Source organism: Echinops telfairi, unplaced genomic scaffold, assembly GCF_000313985.2.
Source record: "Echinops telfairi isolate 266 unplaced genomic scaffold, ASM31398v2 ScPeMD7_60;HRSCAF=208, whole genome shotgun sequence".
NCBI lineage: Eukaryota > Metazoa > Chordata > Mammalia > Afrosoricida > Tenrecidae > Echinops > Echinops telfairi.
In genome coordinates, this window is record NW_022103958.1 from 33,405,158 (window position 1) to 33,423,691 (window position 18,534).

Genomic DNA, 18,534 nt, shown 5'->3' on the forward strand with positions numbered 1-18,534 from the left:
GTGCCGGCATGTTGTCTTCGCACCTTGGAGCACTGGGTTGAAGTCTGGTCCCTCTTTTCCTGTGGAGATATAAACAATACCCTCCCCTTGGGTGAGTTAGCGCCCTGTGCCCCCGCTACCCATAAGATCCCCTAATCTTGCTCTTTGCAAGATGCCTCTTAGAGGTCATGCAGCCCATGGATAGGCAGAGCTGGGTCTGCAGTCCCATGCCCCCGGCCCCGTACCCATCATGTATTGGGGGTTTCCCTGCTCGCCGAGGGCCTCCAGAGAGTGGCAGCCTCCAGGAGCCTAGAGCTTGCTAGAACTGTGACCCCACGGTGAGCCTTGGGCTGCTCCTGCTCATGTATCTTGGCTTTTGATGCCACTTTTGAACCCGCCAAAGAATCACAAGCCAGGACCACGGCCTTCCACTCCCACAGAGCATCAGACTCAGACTTTGAAAAGACCCACGGGTTCTCAGAAATTCAAACCCCCTGCCATCCAGTCGATTCCGACCCAAAGGGATTCTTCAGGACAGGTTAGAACTGCCCCTGTGGAGTTCCAAGACTGGAACTCTTTATGGGTGTAGAAAGCTTTGTCTTTCTCCCATGGAGTGGCAGGTAAATTCGAACTGTTGACCTTGCAGTTAGTAGCACAACTTGTAACCACTGTGCCACCAGGGCTCTGTACCCACAGGCAGTCCCTGTTCAACTCCTGCTGATGGAATGGGAGAGAGAGAGCTGGGCCAGAGGGTCAAAGACAGGAGCGCCAAACCTGATTCTACCTCTTACTGTCTGCACCCTGGGCGAGAAGAGCAAGTGTGCCCCTTCCACGGAACATTTGTACCAGTCTCTCTCTCTCTCTCTCTCTCTCTCTCTCTCTCTCACCCCAGAGCCTGTGCCGTGGGCTCTCTGAGTTCTCAGCGTGGGCAGCTCTGGAGGGGGGGGCTGCACCCTCGGGGTTCCGTTGACTCTTTTCATCCTCAGACTGCTGGGCCTCCGCTCGACCTCGAGTGGCACAAAGAACTGGGCCTTTGTGTGCTGCAACAAAGCTGTTTGCAATTTCACAGAGATCCATTTTCTTTCTCCCCAGCCCAAGAGTACTTGAGTTCCGTTTTGTTTTGAAAGCTTGTTAGCTGTTCCAGATTTAATGACCTGACAGAGATGGAGCTGCCCTGCCTTTCCCACCTCCAGCTCAGGCGCTCTCCAACCATGGAGCCAGCCAGCAGTCCCAGAGCCCCTGCCTGTGGGGGCCTTACTGCTGCTGAGGGCTCGCCTGATGAATGAAAGAGAAGTCCTTGCCACTGCCTCACCCTCCCCCTTCACCCCTGCCACTTAGTGAGCATCCCCGAGGGCCAGGCACCAGGCTTAGGACTTGGCATTGTTGTACCTCTTGACGTCGTCCAAATCCAATAGGGCCTGAGAACGTTAAGGCAAAAAGTGTGTGGTAAGGGGGGGGGGGGGGGGGAACCTGCCATCAAGTCGATTCTGGCTCCTGTAGACCCTACCGTTTCCCCTAAAGTAAGACATCCCCCGAAAATAAGACCTACATACAATTTTGCATCTCACTGAAATATAAGGCATCTCCCCGAAAATAAGACCTCCTGAAAACAAGCCCCCCCCCCCCCCCCCAAGCTACCGTAACTCTGGACTGTAGCAACTGGCGCCGCCATGCACCTCACTGTTGGGCGCAGCACAGCCGGAGCAGACAGGAAGTGGGAGGTCTCTTTTAATAAGACAATGAATGTGTACCGTATTCCTCTTCATGGAAAAATAAGACATCCCCTGAAAATAAGACCTAGTGCATCTTTGGGAGCAAAATTAATATAAGACGCTGTCTTATTTTCGGGGAAACAGGGTAGCTGGGTTTCTGAGGCTATTTTATTTATATGAGAGTAGATAGCCTTATCTTTTCCCCATGAAGAGCAGCTGGTGGATTTCAGTCACCAACCAACCTTGAGATTAGCGGCCCAAGAGCCCTTCCCGACAGCACGGCTAGGGTTCCCTAACGTAAGGGGCTCAAAGCCACACTGAAACTCTCTGCTATCATGTCGACTCTGACTCGTGGCGAGCCTGTACGGTAGAGTTGGACTGCCCCTGCTGTAAACTGTAAATCTTCACAGGAGTAGAAAGCCTCAACTTCATTCCAAGGAGCTGCTGGTAGCTTCGAACTGCTAACCAGAGAGCCTACATTCATGGTGATGAAACTCTATGAATAGGGACAGTGAAACAGCAACACAGTGAAATTTGCAGTCAACCGTATTGAACTGTTCATGTAGAAATTGTGAATGGACCTATGTTTGGTCGTACGTTGTCACCAAAAGTAAGTAAAATACCAAATAATAATAAAAGAAACTCTACAAGGCAAATTTTAAGATGTCCATTTCCTAGAGGAGGGATTGGGGATTAGAGAAATGTGGTCCCTTGCCCAGGGCCCTGCAGGCAGTAAATGGCAAAGTCTGTGGGACCCCCCAAAGCTTTCACTGCCTCCATTCCATTAACCCGCCTGCCTGGGAGGACAGGGAGCCAGAGAGGCAGGTCACGTGACTTGGGAGTTGGCCTCCCAGACCATGCAGGATCTCTCAGCCCCGCCCCCTCCAGACGAAGCACCGGACACCCTGCGCTCCCAGGCATCTTTGCAGCCTCTTGTTCTCCATTCCACTTTCCTGTGTCCACACAGGAGAAGAAGGTTGGTGCCCTCTGTCTGAGATGGCCTCTGTTCACCTCTGCCCTGGACTGGACCAGAGCAGCTTCCCAGGCGGACTCCTCCCACAGGAAAAGGACGGAGCCGTGGAGGTGCAGGCTGGGCAGGAATCGCTTCTCCTTGCCTGTCTGCCATTCTGGCCGTCCATGTGGGCGGGTCCAGATTTGATTCCTGGCCATGGTTGGATCTAGACCTAGATTGGACTCCTATCATGTAGGCTGTCATTAGACACGTGTGTGTTGTTCTGTGGTGAGACAGGTTTCCGTGGGGTTTCCAGACGAAGACAGACCAGAGGAAAAGGCCTGGCGATCTCCTTCTTTAAATCAGCAAGAAACCTGATGGATTGTGAAGGCGGATCAGTGAGTGATCAGGGAAATTATGCAAATAAAAACACAAAACGGGAGCCCCTGCTGTGAAATCAGTTCCGACTCATCACACCCTGTGCACGGTTGGCAGAACTGTCCCTCCTTCTAGGAGCAGTGGGCTCAGGTCTCTCCCTCGGAGTGACTGTGGCTTGCGATCCCGGGCCTTTCCGGTAGCAGCGTGATGCCCCGCCCCTCCCCGCCCCCCACTGTGCCACCGCAGCGCTCCTCGGAGATGGTGCAGGACTGGACAGCCTTCCGTTGTGCATGGAGTTGCTCTGAGTCAACATGGTAGCAGCTAACAGCATAACCAACCAAGAAGTCTACCGTCTTCAGGTCAGCTCCACCGCAGCGCCCCTGCAGGACGGGAGAACTGCCTTGGAGGGGTTCCGAGGGCGTAAGCCAAGGGCTGCATCTCTCGCCTAGGGGGTGGCAGGTAGATTCAAACGGCCAACCTTTCCCTTAGCAGTCAAATGTTTTAACCACTGTGCCTCTACGACCAGACGTCCCGCTTTTGCCGGGACAGTCCCTATCTTGAACAATTTGTCCCGTGTCCCGAGGCATTTTTTAAAAGTCCCAAATTTTGGAAAGAATGCACGACAAGCTAGGGTATACGGTTTTCTGCTGCCGTGTGGCTATTTCGCCAGGATCTGAGTTTTATCAGTGATGTCCCGCTTTACCAATGTTAAAATCTGGTCACCTTATCCTATATGGAAATCACTCAGTACTCCGTGGGCCCTCACGGGGTATTAGTCCACTGTGGTTGTGGGAACAGCTAATGTCCTGGCTGTGTGGTGGCAGCAGCATCCCTAGATGTGGACCGGCCACACTTGGTGACACTGTCAGAGGGGGTGACACCAAAATGAAGTGCCTAAGTTTGGGGTGCAGCGTTCCAGCAGAGATTTGTTATTTTTTTAATAAAAATGTCCTTGTGGTTTCGTTATAACAACAAAAAAACCTTTCATCAGCCCAGCTTACCGTGTATCAGTATACCTAGAGACTAAAACTCTGTGGTAATTGGGTTTTGAGCCTCTGAAGGGCTTGGCTCCAAGTTGTGACTGCCCAGTTGCAAGGATGCTGCTAATCGCGTGGTTTCTCCCACAACCAGCCCGCGCTCCTGTGTTCCCTGCGGCCCCTGTGTTATGTGCTGTGGCCACCTTTTCTGGTGTTTTCACTACACTATTGTGAGCCTGAATTTGTGAGCCTGGATTGAGAACTCTTTTTTTTTTGAGAATGAAGTCATAATTCCGGAAAAGCTACAGCTTCCGTTCAGTTGCTGATTGTGATGTACCGAGTGGTACAATCCAGTGTAGAAAGACGCTTACAAACTAATTTTGATAGTATTCATAGGTCTAAGTACTATGGCCTTTAAGCCATCAACGATCTCCTTGATCACGTCTTAGTCTGTGATTGAACTTGAGAATGAGCATTACTAAAGATTTTATATCAAGGGTCAATGCAGGGAGGCTAACACCATGAGTGGCTGCACGGGGACTCAGCAACCCTTATGTCACCGCCGTGTCATTGCTGCCACTCCCCGTCTGGACCTCTATCCCCAGAACTCAGGAGGCTGGACCAGATGGCCCTTCGGGCCTGTCTGCCTCTGACAGTCTGGAAGGCTGGGCCAGACTGAGGGTGCTGTTCTGGTGGGCAGGGCCCCGTATGGCTCTGTGAGCATGCCCAGGAGTCACAAAGGAGCCTGTGTGCTGTGTTTGGGAAGGGAAGAAAAGCTGAATGGGACCGGTTCCCCCTCCACATGTAAACAGGAACGGACTGGGCCAGCCTTCCGCTCCCACTCCAGTTCCGGTAGGCTGGCAGCCAAGGAGTTCTGAGGCAGTCACTGACAGACGCAGCCACGGGTGAGGGAGGTTAGGCGTCACCAAGCCCAGGGCCCAGGAGCTGCGAGATCTGAGGGTGGATTCAGATGCCAGGTGACAGTGTCGCCTCACACCCCCAAGCCGAGGCTTCAGGCTATTTGCATAGAGCATGCCCTGCCCTTCTGTACTGTTTCCCTCCCCTACACCCCACAGGACCAGAGAGGGCCTATCAGCTGGGCATCAGGCCCCAGAGCTGCACCATCGCCCCTGAGCAGCCTGTCCAGGTCTGAGCACCCCACCCCTTCCCAGGTGCTCGCCCTCCTGAGGTTGTAGAGATCCTTTGTGGTCGCTGTTGGGTGTGGTCCAGTCAGTCTTGACCTGCAGTGACCCAGTGCCCGCATGAAACTGCTCCATGGGGGCGGGGAGGTTCTCAGCTGCAACGAGGGAACCAGATGGCCAGGCCTTTTTTCCCAGGGGGCTGCCAGATGGGCTTGAACCATCAACCTTTCAGTGAGTCATCTAGCCCTTAACCGCTGTGCCTGCAGGGCTCCCGGCAGCACGCCTCTAATAAGCAGCCTTGCAGCAAACCGGAAAGATGACATGGTGTCAGCAAGCCCTGGCTCAGTCAGCAGCTCCTCGGACAAGCTTAACCTCTCTGCACCTACAGGTTTCTCTTGCCCTAAACTCCCTGTCAGCCAGCCCAGGAGGAGAGCCTGAGAGCCGTGGCATCTCTGTTGGCAAGCCGCCTGTGAGTCAAGGTGTCATGCGTGGCACAGCAGCTCCCTCGCTGTGATCCAAGAGAAGCCAGCCCTTGGCACAAACATCCGCCTCTCCCCGGCAAAACGGGGCTGATGATGATCATGCTGACCTCACAGGGCTGCCGAAAGATGCCAGTGCCACTCGCTCTGAGGCCTGCATGGCCTGCCCAGGGAGGGGTGCTGCCATTCCCAGAAGATGACATGAAGTGGAAGGGTGGGGGCAGAGCTGGCATGGCCTCTGGGAGAGGGAGCCACAGGCCAAAGGCACCAGTGAGCACCAGCTCGGTCCCTGGTTCCCCCAAGCTTCGACCTTCGCCTGGCGGAGTGGGCACACGAAGCACTTGCTGAATGGCATGGACTGTCTTCGTGGTGTGCCCAGGGCCTAGCAGGTCATTGGTGCTCAAGAAAGAGCAGAAGTAAGGCAGGCCCCCAGCCAGTCCTCCAACTCCCCCACTTGCTTCCACTACTACCATCACAGACTCCCAACCTCTGCCCTTGAAGTCAGGGGTTCATCACCAGGGCCCATGGGATGATACGCTGAATCTAGTCTGTGCTTAACACTATCTCCTTGCCTAAAGTAACACCTGATTTGCACCCACACGAGCTTTCAAATAAGCCTTGCTCTGGAAGGTACGTACGCAAGGATCCCTGGGGAACGGTGGATTAAGCATTGGACTACTAACCACGGAGGGCGGAGGTTCAGACCCACTCTGTGGGGAGAATATTCGGCCATCTGCTCCTGTAGAGTTTCACAGTCTCGAAAAAAAACACCAGAGAGGAGTTCCGTTCTGCCCTGCAGAGTCTCGGTGCGTCAGAACCGACGGGGGCAGTGGGTTTGGTTTGGGGTGGAAGATGCCACCCTCCACCAGGTACCGAGTGAATGGCTGTCGTTGTGCTCCCAGGTACCCTGTGGACGTTGACGTCCATATTCAGCATCCACCTTGTCTCCGAGGAGCTTATGTGCGGCCCACCAGCCTGCAGCTTCCCCTGCAGCCCCATAACGTGCAAAGCCCCGCACCTGCCATCTTGGGTGTGTCAAAGCAATGGTCAGGCCTCACCCATGGGCCCTACCGCCCAGGGGGTTCTCAGAGCCACACCCTCTCAGCCGCTTGCCCACGTCCTCCGATGTCCCCGCAGATGCACTTAGATGTGGCAGAGGGGACTCGGGTCCTGGAAGCCAGGAATGCCGGCCAGGCTTCACGATAACTAAACTCGGAAGTCGGAGCTCTCTCTCTTTTTTGAAAATCATTTTATTGGGGCTCGTACAGCTCTTATCACAGTCCATACATACATCCATTGTGTCAAGCACATTTGTACATTTGTTGCCATCATCATTCTTAAAACATTTGCTTTCGACTTGAGCCCTTGGTATCAACTCATTTTTCCCCTCCCTCTCCCACCCTCCCTACCTCACAAACCCTTGATAATTTACAAATTATTATTTTGTCATGTCTTACACTGTCCATTGTCTCCCTTCACTCACTTTACTGTTGTCCATCCCCCGGGGTTATAGGTAGATCATAGTGATTGGTTCCCCCTTTCTCCCCCACCTTCCCCTTACCCTCCTGGTATCGCTACTCTCATTATTGGTCCTGATGGGTTTATCAGTCCTGGATTCCCTGTGTTTTCAGCTCTTATCTGTACCCATGTACATGCTCTGGTCTAGCCAGATTTGTAAGGCAGAATTGGGATCATGATAGTGGGGGGGAGGAAGCATTAAAGAACTAGAAGCATTAAAGAACACCCCCTGATCCTGGGCAGTGGGGCGTCCCCTGGTCCTGTGGTGGTGGGGACTGATGTATGTTTCATCGTTGTTACACTGCACCCTGACTGGCTCATCTCCTCCCTGCAACCCTTCTGTCAGGGGATGTCCAGTTGCCTACAGATGGGCATTGGGTCCCCACTCCACACTGCCCCTCATTCACAATGATATAATTTTTTTGTACTTTGATGCCTGATACTTGATTCTTTGGCCACCTCGTGATCACACAGGCTGGTGTGCTTCTTCCATGTGAGCTTTGTTGCTTCTCAGTTAGATGGCTGCTTGTTTATCTTCAAGCCTTTAAGACCCCAGATGCTATATCTTTTGATAGCCGGGCACCATCTGCTTTCTTCACCACATTTCCTTATGCACCCGCTATGTCATCAGCGATCATGTAGGGGAGGTGAACATGACAACTCTACATAGAAAGAAATTAAGGATATATAAACAGCCATAATCTAACCCCCACAAGACTATTGTTAACATCTTGTATGTAGACCTCCTCCTGTCCCCATTTCTCAAAGAAAAAACTCACTGCCATGGAGTCAATCCCAACTCATCGTGCCCCTTTGGGACAGGGAAGAGCTGGCCCTGTGGAATTCTGAGACTTCAACTCTTAGTAAAATGCCTCATCTTCATCCCTTGGAGGAGCTGATGGTTTTGAACTACTGACCTTGTGGTTAGCAGCCCAACTCACAACCACTACACCACCAAGTCCCCTTTCTCCCATATGCTCTAGACATGTATTAAGCACTTACTGTGTGCCAGGCACTGTGCTATCTAAGCACTGCCTCCACCTTTTGTTGTTGTCATCGTTGTGGGGAAAGGTACGTAGCACCACATTTCAACCATCTTGGGTCTGCACATTTATACTTTCTTGAATCTCAAGGCCAATGAGATCATGCCGTTTTGTAACCTTGCTTTTCTCATCTGATGCCTCTGAAATCCCTTTCCGTGTTATTAAATATTCATCTATCGACTGCATGAGGCTCTGTTGCAGGCAAGTTACATGCTGCCCAGACTGGGGAGCCTGTACCCCTAAGGGCAGAGCCACAAGTAAGCTGCACACATCTTCCTGGTGCATGAATTCTCTCCGCAGCTCTGCGAGACAGAAACCCATTATCTTAACATCAGAACAAGTGCAGACATAGTAAGGTGCGGAGCACAGAACAAGACGGCACAGGCCTGTGAGCCTGCTACTATTCCCCGTCCCCAGGGACATGGTTCCTCCCATCGGCGGTTGGAGGAAACATTCGAGAAACACAGAATTCAAACAACTCATTTTCCAGCTCAGGAAACTGGGCCCCCTAGAAAAGAAGGGGGTGCCTGCTCATCCTAGGTCTGCAGCATGTCTGCTGCAGAGCCCAGGCATAGAAGCCAGCCATCCTCAGGCCTGTGCCTGTCCCTTCCTCCCACAGTTGGCATCACCTGTCAACAGAGTGTGGGTGGCTACCTAGGCCTTGAGGAATGAACTGTCTGCTTGTCAATAGCAGAACCTCTTGACTTCTCCTGCGATCCCCCTTTGGCAGAAACTCTCCCTTTGTTGTCAATCGGGCTGAGAGGCCGCCAGCTCGGCTCGTGGAGTCAGTAACTGCAGCCTTCATGGGCAGCACCACCCACCCCCACCCCGATTCCATCCGCACTTAGAATATATCACACTGAATTGTAAACAGATAGTTGCAGTCCGTTTGACTCACCAAACGGGGAATTTGTTTTGTGTTGTTTGAACACTGGACACCTTTTGTTTCAATTCATCAGCTTCACTACCTTCAGCGCCCCATGGGGTGCCCCACTTGCTCCCAAGCTCTCCTGTCTCAGACCTGCCTAACCCTCTGCCTTTGGGTAAGGGCTTCCCCTTAAAAAAAAAGTTCACTGCCATCAAGTTGGTTCTGATTCTAAATCAGGGGTTCCCAAATTTTGCTGCAATCCCGAACCACCTGGGGAACTTTAAAGAAATTCTCATGCCCAGTGAGCGCTCTGTGCCAATGAACTCAGAATGTCTGGGGGTGCCGGGAGGGTGTTTACTAAGATTCCGAAGGATCCCTGGTGGCAAAGGGGCTATGAATTACGCTGTCAACCACAAGGTCAACTGTGTGAACCATCAGCTCTACAGGAGAAAGGTGGAGATTGTCTGGGCCCATGCAGATTTTTCTAAATCTCACAAACTCAGAGGGGCAATTCTCTTCTATCCTGGAGGGTCACCAGGAGAGACTAGGCGTGATCGGAGGTGAGGAGCCTTTTTTTCTGCCAACGGCCATGTGGACATAATTTATAACATCATCCATGGGCCATACTAGACAAACAACTAACTCACTCCTAATGTGGTTGCTGGAACTGCCTCCCATTGGTGAGGCGTGTGGTGTTAGCTGATATTGATGCTTTCTCCTGCCTTAAGTGGTCCACGGACAGGAAGTCCCCCAGCCCTAAGCGATGATAAGTGAGTGATTATTCTGACGAAGGGTCAGCTCGGTTCTAGACCTACGGGAGACTGTGAGTCATCATCTTCGGGTCCCACCAGTCTCTGCCTGATAGGAAGCTTGGTGTCTTGGTGATCTGGCTCCTGTCCCACCTTCCCCCCCACTCTCTCCGGGGCCTTCTGGTGTGGTCACTCCCTGGTCCTGGGCAGTGGGTCTTCCCGTGGTCCTGTGGTGGTGGGGACTGATGTTGGCCTGGTCCATTGGTCCATTGGCCAGATTTTCCCACACGTCTTTCGGTTTTCCTCACCCTTCTATCCTCTGAATGGGGAGAAGCCACTATGTGGCCCGTACACTGAGGTACTCACTGGTCTTTAAGACCCCCGTCGCTCCTCACCAAAGTGGGATGTAAAGCATTGTGTTTGTGAACTGTGTTATACTAATTGACCTTTGTGTCCCCTGAGACTACGGCCCCGAGCCCCCAAATCAGCAGCCTCTTGAAAACAGGAATTGTGAGTTATTGTACTACTGATTGAGTATCTAGTAAATGCCGAGCTCTGGCTGGGCAATGCATGTATAGTCTGTTCCGTCTGCATCAGATTCCTGGGTGGCACCGTTTTTGCTCCACTGCTGATCTCAGGATTGAAGTTGTAGCCCAACCAGCAGTGCCACGGAAGAGAGGCCTGGCAACCCGCCCCCATGACGATGGTAGCAAAAGGACTTCCTGGAGCTGCTCTGCTCTGTAGGACACTAATGGGGTGCTACTAGTGGAATGCTCTGTGCTGCACGGGGTTACCATTAGTGAGACTCCATGGGATGGCAACTAACAACACAGATGTCGTAACAGGTTTGCGATGTCGGCGTTACCCCATGTATCTGATAAGAAAACTCGCAAGAGCTTTCACTTGCCACCAACGTTCATTCATTTAAAGAATAACACATGGCCTATTGAGTCCACTCTGGCTCACAGTGAGCCTCTAGGACAGGGTGAAACTGCCCCTGTGCACTTCCAAGGCTGTGAATCTTCACCGGAGCAGACAACCTCACCCTTCCCCCACGGAGCCACTGGAGGATGTGCACTGCGGACCAACAAGCAGCTCACTGTGCTGCCACACTCACGCCCTCAGTGCCACCAGGTCTAGTCTGACGCCTAGCCAGCCGACAGGCCAGGTTAGACCCGCCCCTGAGGGTTGCTAAGACTTTACTGGAGTCGAAGCTCGCATCTTTCTCCCACAACGTGGCTGGTGGTTTTGAGCTGCCGGCCCTGTGGTTGGCAACCCAGCACTTACACACTATGCCATCAGGGCCCCTCGTGTCCATTGCAGACATACATGGCAGGACTTGTGCTAGGTGCAAGGGATAGTCATGATGGGCAGCACTGACACCGCTGCTGGCTTTAGGAGCATACAGATGGGGAGCAGGGGACACTCCCAGATAATTATACAAACCATAATGAGCCCGTCCGACTCCCTCTGTGGAGCACACACACCTCTACCACGTACGCAGGCAGGCCCTACAGCCTCTGCACGTCATCACCTCCTTCCACAAAAAGAGGGTAATAAGGATGCCAACTCCATTCAGGTAAGAATGCAAACCACTCAGAAAAGAGCCTCACAGGTGTATTTTCACTGCTGCTGGTCTGGACGGGAGGCAGGGAATGCACGTATGGCAGAGCCCGCATCCTGATGAGTCAAAGTTAACTCGGGACTTTGTGGGAAGTACAGGGGGTGGACACAGGGTATCCAAAGGGCACAGGCTCGCTGAGGGATCTTCAGGAAGCACGGCTGGAAGAAAGCAAACAGGTGGGAAGCCTGTCAGGTCAGCAGCTGGCAGGGGGTGGGGGTGGGGTTATGAGGTAAATACATGTGTCTCAAAGACAGGTGTTAACTGCATTGCACCATTGATCCCACTGGGGGAGATGCTAGGTAAATATCAAGTGAGCCAATTACCTGCCGGGGCCGCCCATGATGGTGGCTGGAGGCGTTCTGGTGCTGTCCCACCAAGACGGACTATGATGCCCCATCGACTCAGTGCCAGGGGTTCTCTATGCGGGAGCCCCATCCCCACCATCAAGCCCCGAGCATCCATGTCGCTGGGCCCTCTGTTTTCTTGGAAATAGACTGAGCCACGTGGGTTTGGATGGGAACATCCAACATCCTGGGCCTCAACTAGATGGTGGCTACTGGAATCCCCAGACTTCCACCAGAGCCTCAGATCTGGGTCCGTGGCCTCCAGACTGTTTTAGTTAATAGAACCCGCCATTGAAACAACCATCAAGAAAACCCCAAATATTAAATGGGGGCAGGTTTTGCTTCTAGGGCTCTATTAGCTCACAGCTGCTGGGCCCTGAGCACTTAGCTGAACACTTGGGAAAACACTACGGCTCCATGGGGCTCAGCTAGAAGCCAAGGGCTGTACCCAATCCCCCATTTCCCAGATGGTAAAACTGAGTCCCTGAGAGAGGATGACACACAGCCGGAGACAGAGCCAGAACCAAATGCCAGGAATCGAATGCCAGTTCTTCTACCAAGACTTTCCTGCTGATTCCCACCCCTCATCCTCCACCCCACCCACACACCCTCGCCTTCAGTGTGGGGTCTCAGTGTAGGGGAGGGTCCCTTGGGCATGGGTCTTGTCAAGAGTCCAGCCTCCAGCTGGGGCAGAGACCACAGGAGACAAAAATTAGAAGGGCAGGCGTGGGCGGGCTGTTCAGGGTCACAGTCTGGTTATGCCATGTCTTTTTTTTTTCACTTTTAATTGAGTTTGAGGTGGTTGTTTTTTGATTCCGTAAGAAACGAGAAAGAATGAAGCTGCGTAAACACACCGATATTAACTCTGAAAAACCTCCTGCCATTTTAACTCTGTTACTGGAGAAATAAAAGAGAAATAATTTGTCCACCCACACGAAGCTCTTTCTGACGAAGGTAGGTGAATATTGCTTCGCTAATCGAGGGTGACTGCTGGAAGTGGAGCCACGCTGACTGATCCCAGAGAGAGGAACCCACAGCCGCCCCTGAAAGGAGCGGCCCGCCCGCCGTGGGCCGACAGAGCCCCGGGTGCCAGCCGGGGGCCCCCAGAGTCACGGCCCATCGGTCCCACCTTCCACAGGTCTCCCCCAGCCGGTAGTGGCAGAGGCGCCAAACAAGGCTGAAGGGCTCCCGGATTCGGACTTGCGAAGAGAGATGCCACCACCCCCACCTCCTTCCCAGCTCTCAGAGCCAGCTCGGAAGCCACCACCCCGAGTCACCTGGAGCGACTCCCTTATTCTGTGGGGCAGCCTGTGCCTGTTTGCTGTTTCACATTTCCTGGTAAGAATCTCGGGACCCAAGGGCCTGCAGAGAGGGTGGCCTGAGGGACTGCCTTCTACCCGGCGGCCGGGAGGGAACATCCTCTGTACCTAAAGCCCTCACTGCCCCTATCCCTAATCGGGGCAGCAAGGACGCAGGGCCTCCAGGTAGGCTCCTCTCCGGGGACCTCCTGCCTGTGGAGGCACCTTTGGGGGAGTCCCATGTTCTGTCTGTGCCTGGGGTACCCTTGTGGGCCTCCTTCAGTCAGCTTGTCTCCAGGGAGAGTCTTGAGGCCTCCCTAAGGCACATGGCCCCTGGGCACTTCCCCTAGCTGCTCCCTCTGTCTGGACCTGAGAGGTTCAGAAGCTTCCTTGGGGGGGGCCCAGCTGAAGGAGAGGGTCAGCTCTGCAGGGGGTGTGTGGGGGCAGGAATCCCAGGTTCTGAACTCAGCCCGCTCCCCCTGGCTGCCCCAGCTTGCCTTTGGGATACTCTGGTACAGCGGCTTCGGCTACGTCTGGTTCAAGAATGCCACCAACGTCATCTCCTCCTTCCTCCCCTTCCTAGGACCCACGGTGAGTCACTCTGGGTCACTCCAGGGTAAAGGGGCCAGTGTGGGCTTCCAGTCCCATCCCCGCCCCAAGTCAAGAGGGTGCTGAGCCTCTGTCATTGCACCGTGCCCCACACCCCAGGCCTGGCCCACAGGGCAGAGCCTCATGTGTCAGCCACTGAAATGGATGAGAGCGACCCCACTAACAAGCAGACCCTTGTGTCTAATGTCCCCCAGGCCTGGCTGGGGATGGAGACCTGGGGGGTCCCCAGTCTGCTGCTGGTTTCGCTGTCTGTAGGCCTGGTCCTGGCCACCACCCTGGTAAGGTGCTCTCTGATCCCATCTATGTGCGCTCTCCACCCGTGAGCCTGGGGCCCTCCTCCCGTCCTGTGGGGGGAGGGGGGCCTGAGTGAGCTCTTTCCTTCTGCACAGTGCCCAGCCTGGGGGAGAAGCACCTTCTCTCTCAAAGTTGGTTAGCAGTGATAGGGGTTGGGGAGCGGAGGCGGGGAGGGGGGGAGACAAGGAGATATCTGATGGAAGCGCCATCCCCCCTCCCCCCAAGGCCTGGTCCACGGGAAACTGAGGGTTTAGTGATGGAGGCATCAGAGAGGATTGGGGGGGCGGGTTCCTAGCCTAGGGGCTTAATCCCATCCCAGTCACCCAGCAGGCAGCCAGTATGACCCATGATGTCACATGCCCGCAACCAGGTGTGGTACCTCCTGAGGGCTCCCCCAGAGCCCCCCACCCCACTGCCCCCTGAGGACAGACGCCAGTCAGTGAGCCGCCAGCCCTCCTTTACCTACTCGGAGTGGATGGAGGAAAAGGCCGAGGATGACTTCCTGGACCTGGACCCCGTTCCGGAGACCCCCGTGTTTGACTGCGTGATGGACATCAAGCCTGAGGCCGACCCCGCCTCGCTGACCGTCAAGTCCATGGGTCTGCAGGAGAGGTGGGAGGGGTGGAGGGGGGGGGCTCCACGGGCCCTCGAGCTCCCTGCTCCAATCAGAAGGGCAGGTGGCTGACTGACCACCTGTGCTCAGGACAAAACTCTCCTCACAGCTTGGCCAGTACAGACACCGACTCTTCAAGTCTGATTTCTCTAGCTCACACGTCCCAAATTCAGCGGCAACAAATATTGCATTAACCCGCCTCTCCCCTACACAAACACACACACACACACACACACACACACACACACACTCGGGTTCAAGTAAGCTTGGAAAATAATGGCAATCAAAGAGGCTTCTTGACCACAGGACTTGTCAGGGCCGTGGGGGGGGCGGGGCGCGGTGCAGCAGTGAGGGCCGTGGGCGTTTGATCAGAGGGCTCTTGGTGTCCCAGTGAGCACACTAGGGGTGGTGGTGGTGCCATCGAGTTGACTCTGACGCACAGGGACCCCGCCTGGCAGAGGGAAGCTGCCCGTCTACCTGTCCTGGGCAGGCCGCGCAACACCTGTTTCCTGCCGAGCAGCTGTGGCTCCAGACTGCTGCCTTTGCATTAGCAGCCGAGCCCTTGCCCTTTGTGTCCCCGGGGCTGTTAGATACCCTGTCTGCAGGGCCCAGCTAGAACGGCCAGGTCATACCAGGAGTGAGTGGCACCCCCTCCCCCCACCACACACACACACACAGGCATGCACACACCCCTCCGTGTCATAGGAAGAGCCCTGGACGAGGAGGCTGAAGGCTTCACTTGGTCAGTTCTGCCACTGCCTTACTGGGAGAGCCTAGACCCCTCCTGGCTCCTATCTGGTACTCCAGTTCCCTCTCCTGGAACAAGAGCCCTTCCTATTGTGTGGCTTAGACCCTGCACGGTAGAGTTTATCCAGGATCGGGGTCCTTGCTCCCACCGGGCTGTCCTCGGGACTCCTGACAGCTGGGAGTCCTGGCCTCCTGGACACCCTTGACCCAGGGCATGCTCATCCCTAGACCAGTGGCCCCAGGAGCATGATAGGCCCAAGCCCTGCCCTTGGGTGGCTCTAGACCAGGGGTTGGCAAACGGCAGCTCGCAAGGTGACCAGACGTCCCACTTTTGGCGGGACAGCCCCAATTTTTAAAGAACGCAGGAGAAGCTAGGGAACGGTCTATTTGGTCCATATAGACCAAATTTTTAATCAAGAACTCTCCCGTGCCCCCCACCCCCCCCACCCCGTCAATGGTGTCCCGCTTTAAATCTGGTCACCTTAATCTAAGTGGCTCTGAAGTAAAATCGAAACAGAAGCAAACGACCATTGTTTCATTTGTAATGTTACTTTAAATCCTTCCGATTTGTAAAAACAGCCTTGTTGCTCTCAGATGATTGTCAAATTGTTGTGAGGGACCGGATTGGCTCTTCCGCCTCAAAAGTTTGCCGACCCTGCTCTAGTCGGATGCTCGCAGGCCCTCTGAGCTTCCTGGAACTGTGAAGCCAGGCCTCAAGTCCCGTAAGGATAGAGACCAGTCCTGGGCAGATGGACAGCCTGGCCTGGCCGGGCCTCAGCAGCTCCTGCACCTGGTGGGGTGGAGGCGACCAGCTGAGGCCCGTGCTCCTGGGGCGGGGATCTTGCCACACTGCTCCTCCCCCTCCCTGAGCCCCGCCTCCTCCCACCTGTGCCCCTCCCACCACCCTGCCTCACTGCCCTGAGACCCATCCTCCCCCGGCCCTCCCAGGAGGGGCTCCAACGTCTCCCTGACCCTGGACATGTGCACGCCGGGCTGCAATGAGGAAGGCTTCGGCTACGTCATGTCCCCCCGAGAGGAGTCGGCGCGAGAATACCTGCTCAGCGCCTCCCGAGTCCTGCGAGCCAAGGAGCTCCACGAAAAAGCCCTGGACCCCTTCCTGCTGCAGGCTGAATTCTTCGTGAGTGCCCCCCCACCTCCTCGAGCCCACCGCCCCACCCAGGGCAGACCTTTCAGGTCACGCCCACCACGTGCCACGGGGTGAGGGGCTCCGAACTCAGCACGGGGCGTGGACAGACACGATTTCGTTCTCCGCTCTCCTTTGGGGGAAGCTGCTCTCCCTCTGAGCCTCGGTTTCCGCCTCTGGAAAATAGGGGTCCTCATGATAGGACGGTCGCAAGGATCAACAGGATGGGGACCACAGGTCCCCTCTCCTCGACCCCCTCCCAGTAGGGTCGTTTCTAAGCCCCTGTTGCCCGGCAGTGGCAACACAGCAGGAGCGCTGGTGGTGTGGTGGTTACGTGTTGGGCTGCGATCCGCGTGGTCGGCAGTTCAGCACAGCCAGCAGCTCCTCTGGAGAAAGACTGGGCTTTCTACTCCCGTCAACAGTGACAGCCTCGGGAATCCACAGGGGTGTCCCTGAGTCAGCAGTGGCTCGGTGGCAATGAGGTGGGTGTGGGTTTGGGTGGCAGAGTGGTTAGGCATGGGGTGGCATCACCAGCAGCTCCACTGGAGAAAAGCAAGGCTTTCTACTCCCACAGAGTTACAGTCTCGGCAACCCACAGGGCAGTTCTGCCCTGTCCGATAGGGTGGCTGTGAGTCGGAACAGACTCAGTGGCAGTGAGTGGTTGGTGGCTTTTGTTTCTGTGGCTCGGGGCACCTTCCCATCTGTCTATGCAGTTTTCCCTTCTCCCGCCTTCCTTTGAAATCTCTCATCACGCCCCCTAACCCCCACCCTGTGACTTTAGCCTAAGTCCTGATGACCCCACATCCTGCCATCCCACCACCACCCGGTGGACCCCTCCGACTGCCTCCTCCTAGACACTGGGTGCCATGAGTGTCCCCTCTTACTGTTGATGAGGCCGAGTGGGTAGCACTCCCCAACTCCTTGCCATCAGGTCAGTTCTGAGTCAGCAAGTCCACGGGTCCGAGGAGAACTGCCCGTAGGCCTTCCAGCACTGTGACTCCTCATGGAAGCAAAACACCACACCTTTCTCCTGCAGTTGGTGGGCTTTGAACTGCCCACCTCGCCATTAGCAGCCTGGCACTTAATCGTAGGAATTGGGAATTTCTAGTGCCAACCCAGAATTGGACAAATGCCCTAGCCACCCCCACCCACCTATCCACCCACAGGAGGTGCTGGCATACTGCAGGTCTCACCCCGTGCACTCCCTCCCCTTACCCCATAATTCTCTCTTGGCAGGAGGGCTCCTGAGTGGAGAGAGGAGAAGGGGCTGGGGTCTAAAAACCTAGTGCCTCAATCAAACGTATCCCCTAAAGTAACTCTCTCACCTGAGCAAGAGGCCAGGACTGTTTGGGGGAACTTCCTCCTGACGGAACCATGTGCCTCCCTCAGGTCCCCCTGCCTCCAGCCCCTGGCCCCACACCACCCTCAGCCCTGCCTGGACTGGGGGATCTAAAGAGATCTCTGTCACCTCACCTCGTGAGCCCTGTCCCAAAGGCTCTAGAAGCTAGCACCACCTGTGTGAGAATGAAAGCTCACCTGACCTAAGTTTGTCCAGCTGCTCACCTGACCTGAGCTTGTCCAGCCTCGGCCTCCTTCTCCAACCTCTGCCCTTCTCCACCACCTCTCACCCCATAGGACTCCACTTCAAACTGGCCACCCACCTCGCCTGTACTAACATGCCCCTACCTGGCTTCTTTCTCCCACAAGCCTCCCTCTGTGTCGGCCCATCTTCCCACTGAGGCCCCACACAATGTAAACGATGTTCAGACAGTGTTGTTGGCTACCTTCTCTCCCCCCTCCCAACCAAGAGAAAGGTGTACAGTCTGAGCACCCTCTCCGCTAGGCTGGGCACCTTGCACCTGTGTGTTTCTTTAGGTTTTCCTAATAGCCCAGGGCTTAGTATGCTCCTCATTTTCCAAAGTCCACATTCGGTGTGTCCAGGAGAAATGGAGATCAGTGTCAAACTACAAATGGTGTAGTGTTAAACCGGAAAGGGAGTTCTGATGGGACTGGCCTTGGGAGACATTCCAGGGATGTCCTGGAGAAGGTGGGATTGTGGTGAAC

General features: G+C 54.9%; 1 protein-coding gene across 1 annotated transcript in view; it reads left to right on the forward strand.

Annotated features, from left to right (window-relative positions):
• Positions 1-18,534, forward strand: part of PTPN5 (protein tyrosine phosphatase non-receptor type 5) — a 70,260-nt gene that overhangs the window by 42,297 nt on the left and 9,429 nt on the right. The window contains exons 3-7 of the mRNA XM_045291140.1: positions 12,904-13,103; positions 13,556-13,654; positions 13,867-13,950; positions 14,337-14,578; positions 16,275-16,464. Coding sequence (XP_045147075.1) covers positions 12,904-13,103; positions 13,556-13,654; positions 13,867-13,950; positions 14,337-14,578; positions 16,275-16,464 — 815 coding nt within the window. The remainder of the gene's footprint in view (positions 1-12,903; positions 13,104-13,555; positions 13,655-13,866; positions 13,951-14,336; positions 14,579-16,274; positions 16,465-18,534) is intronic.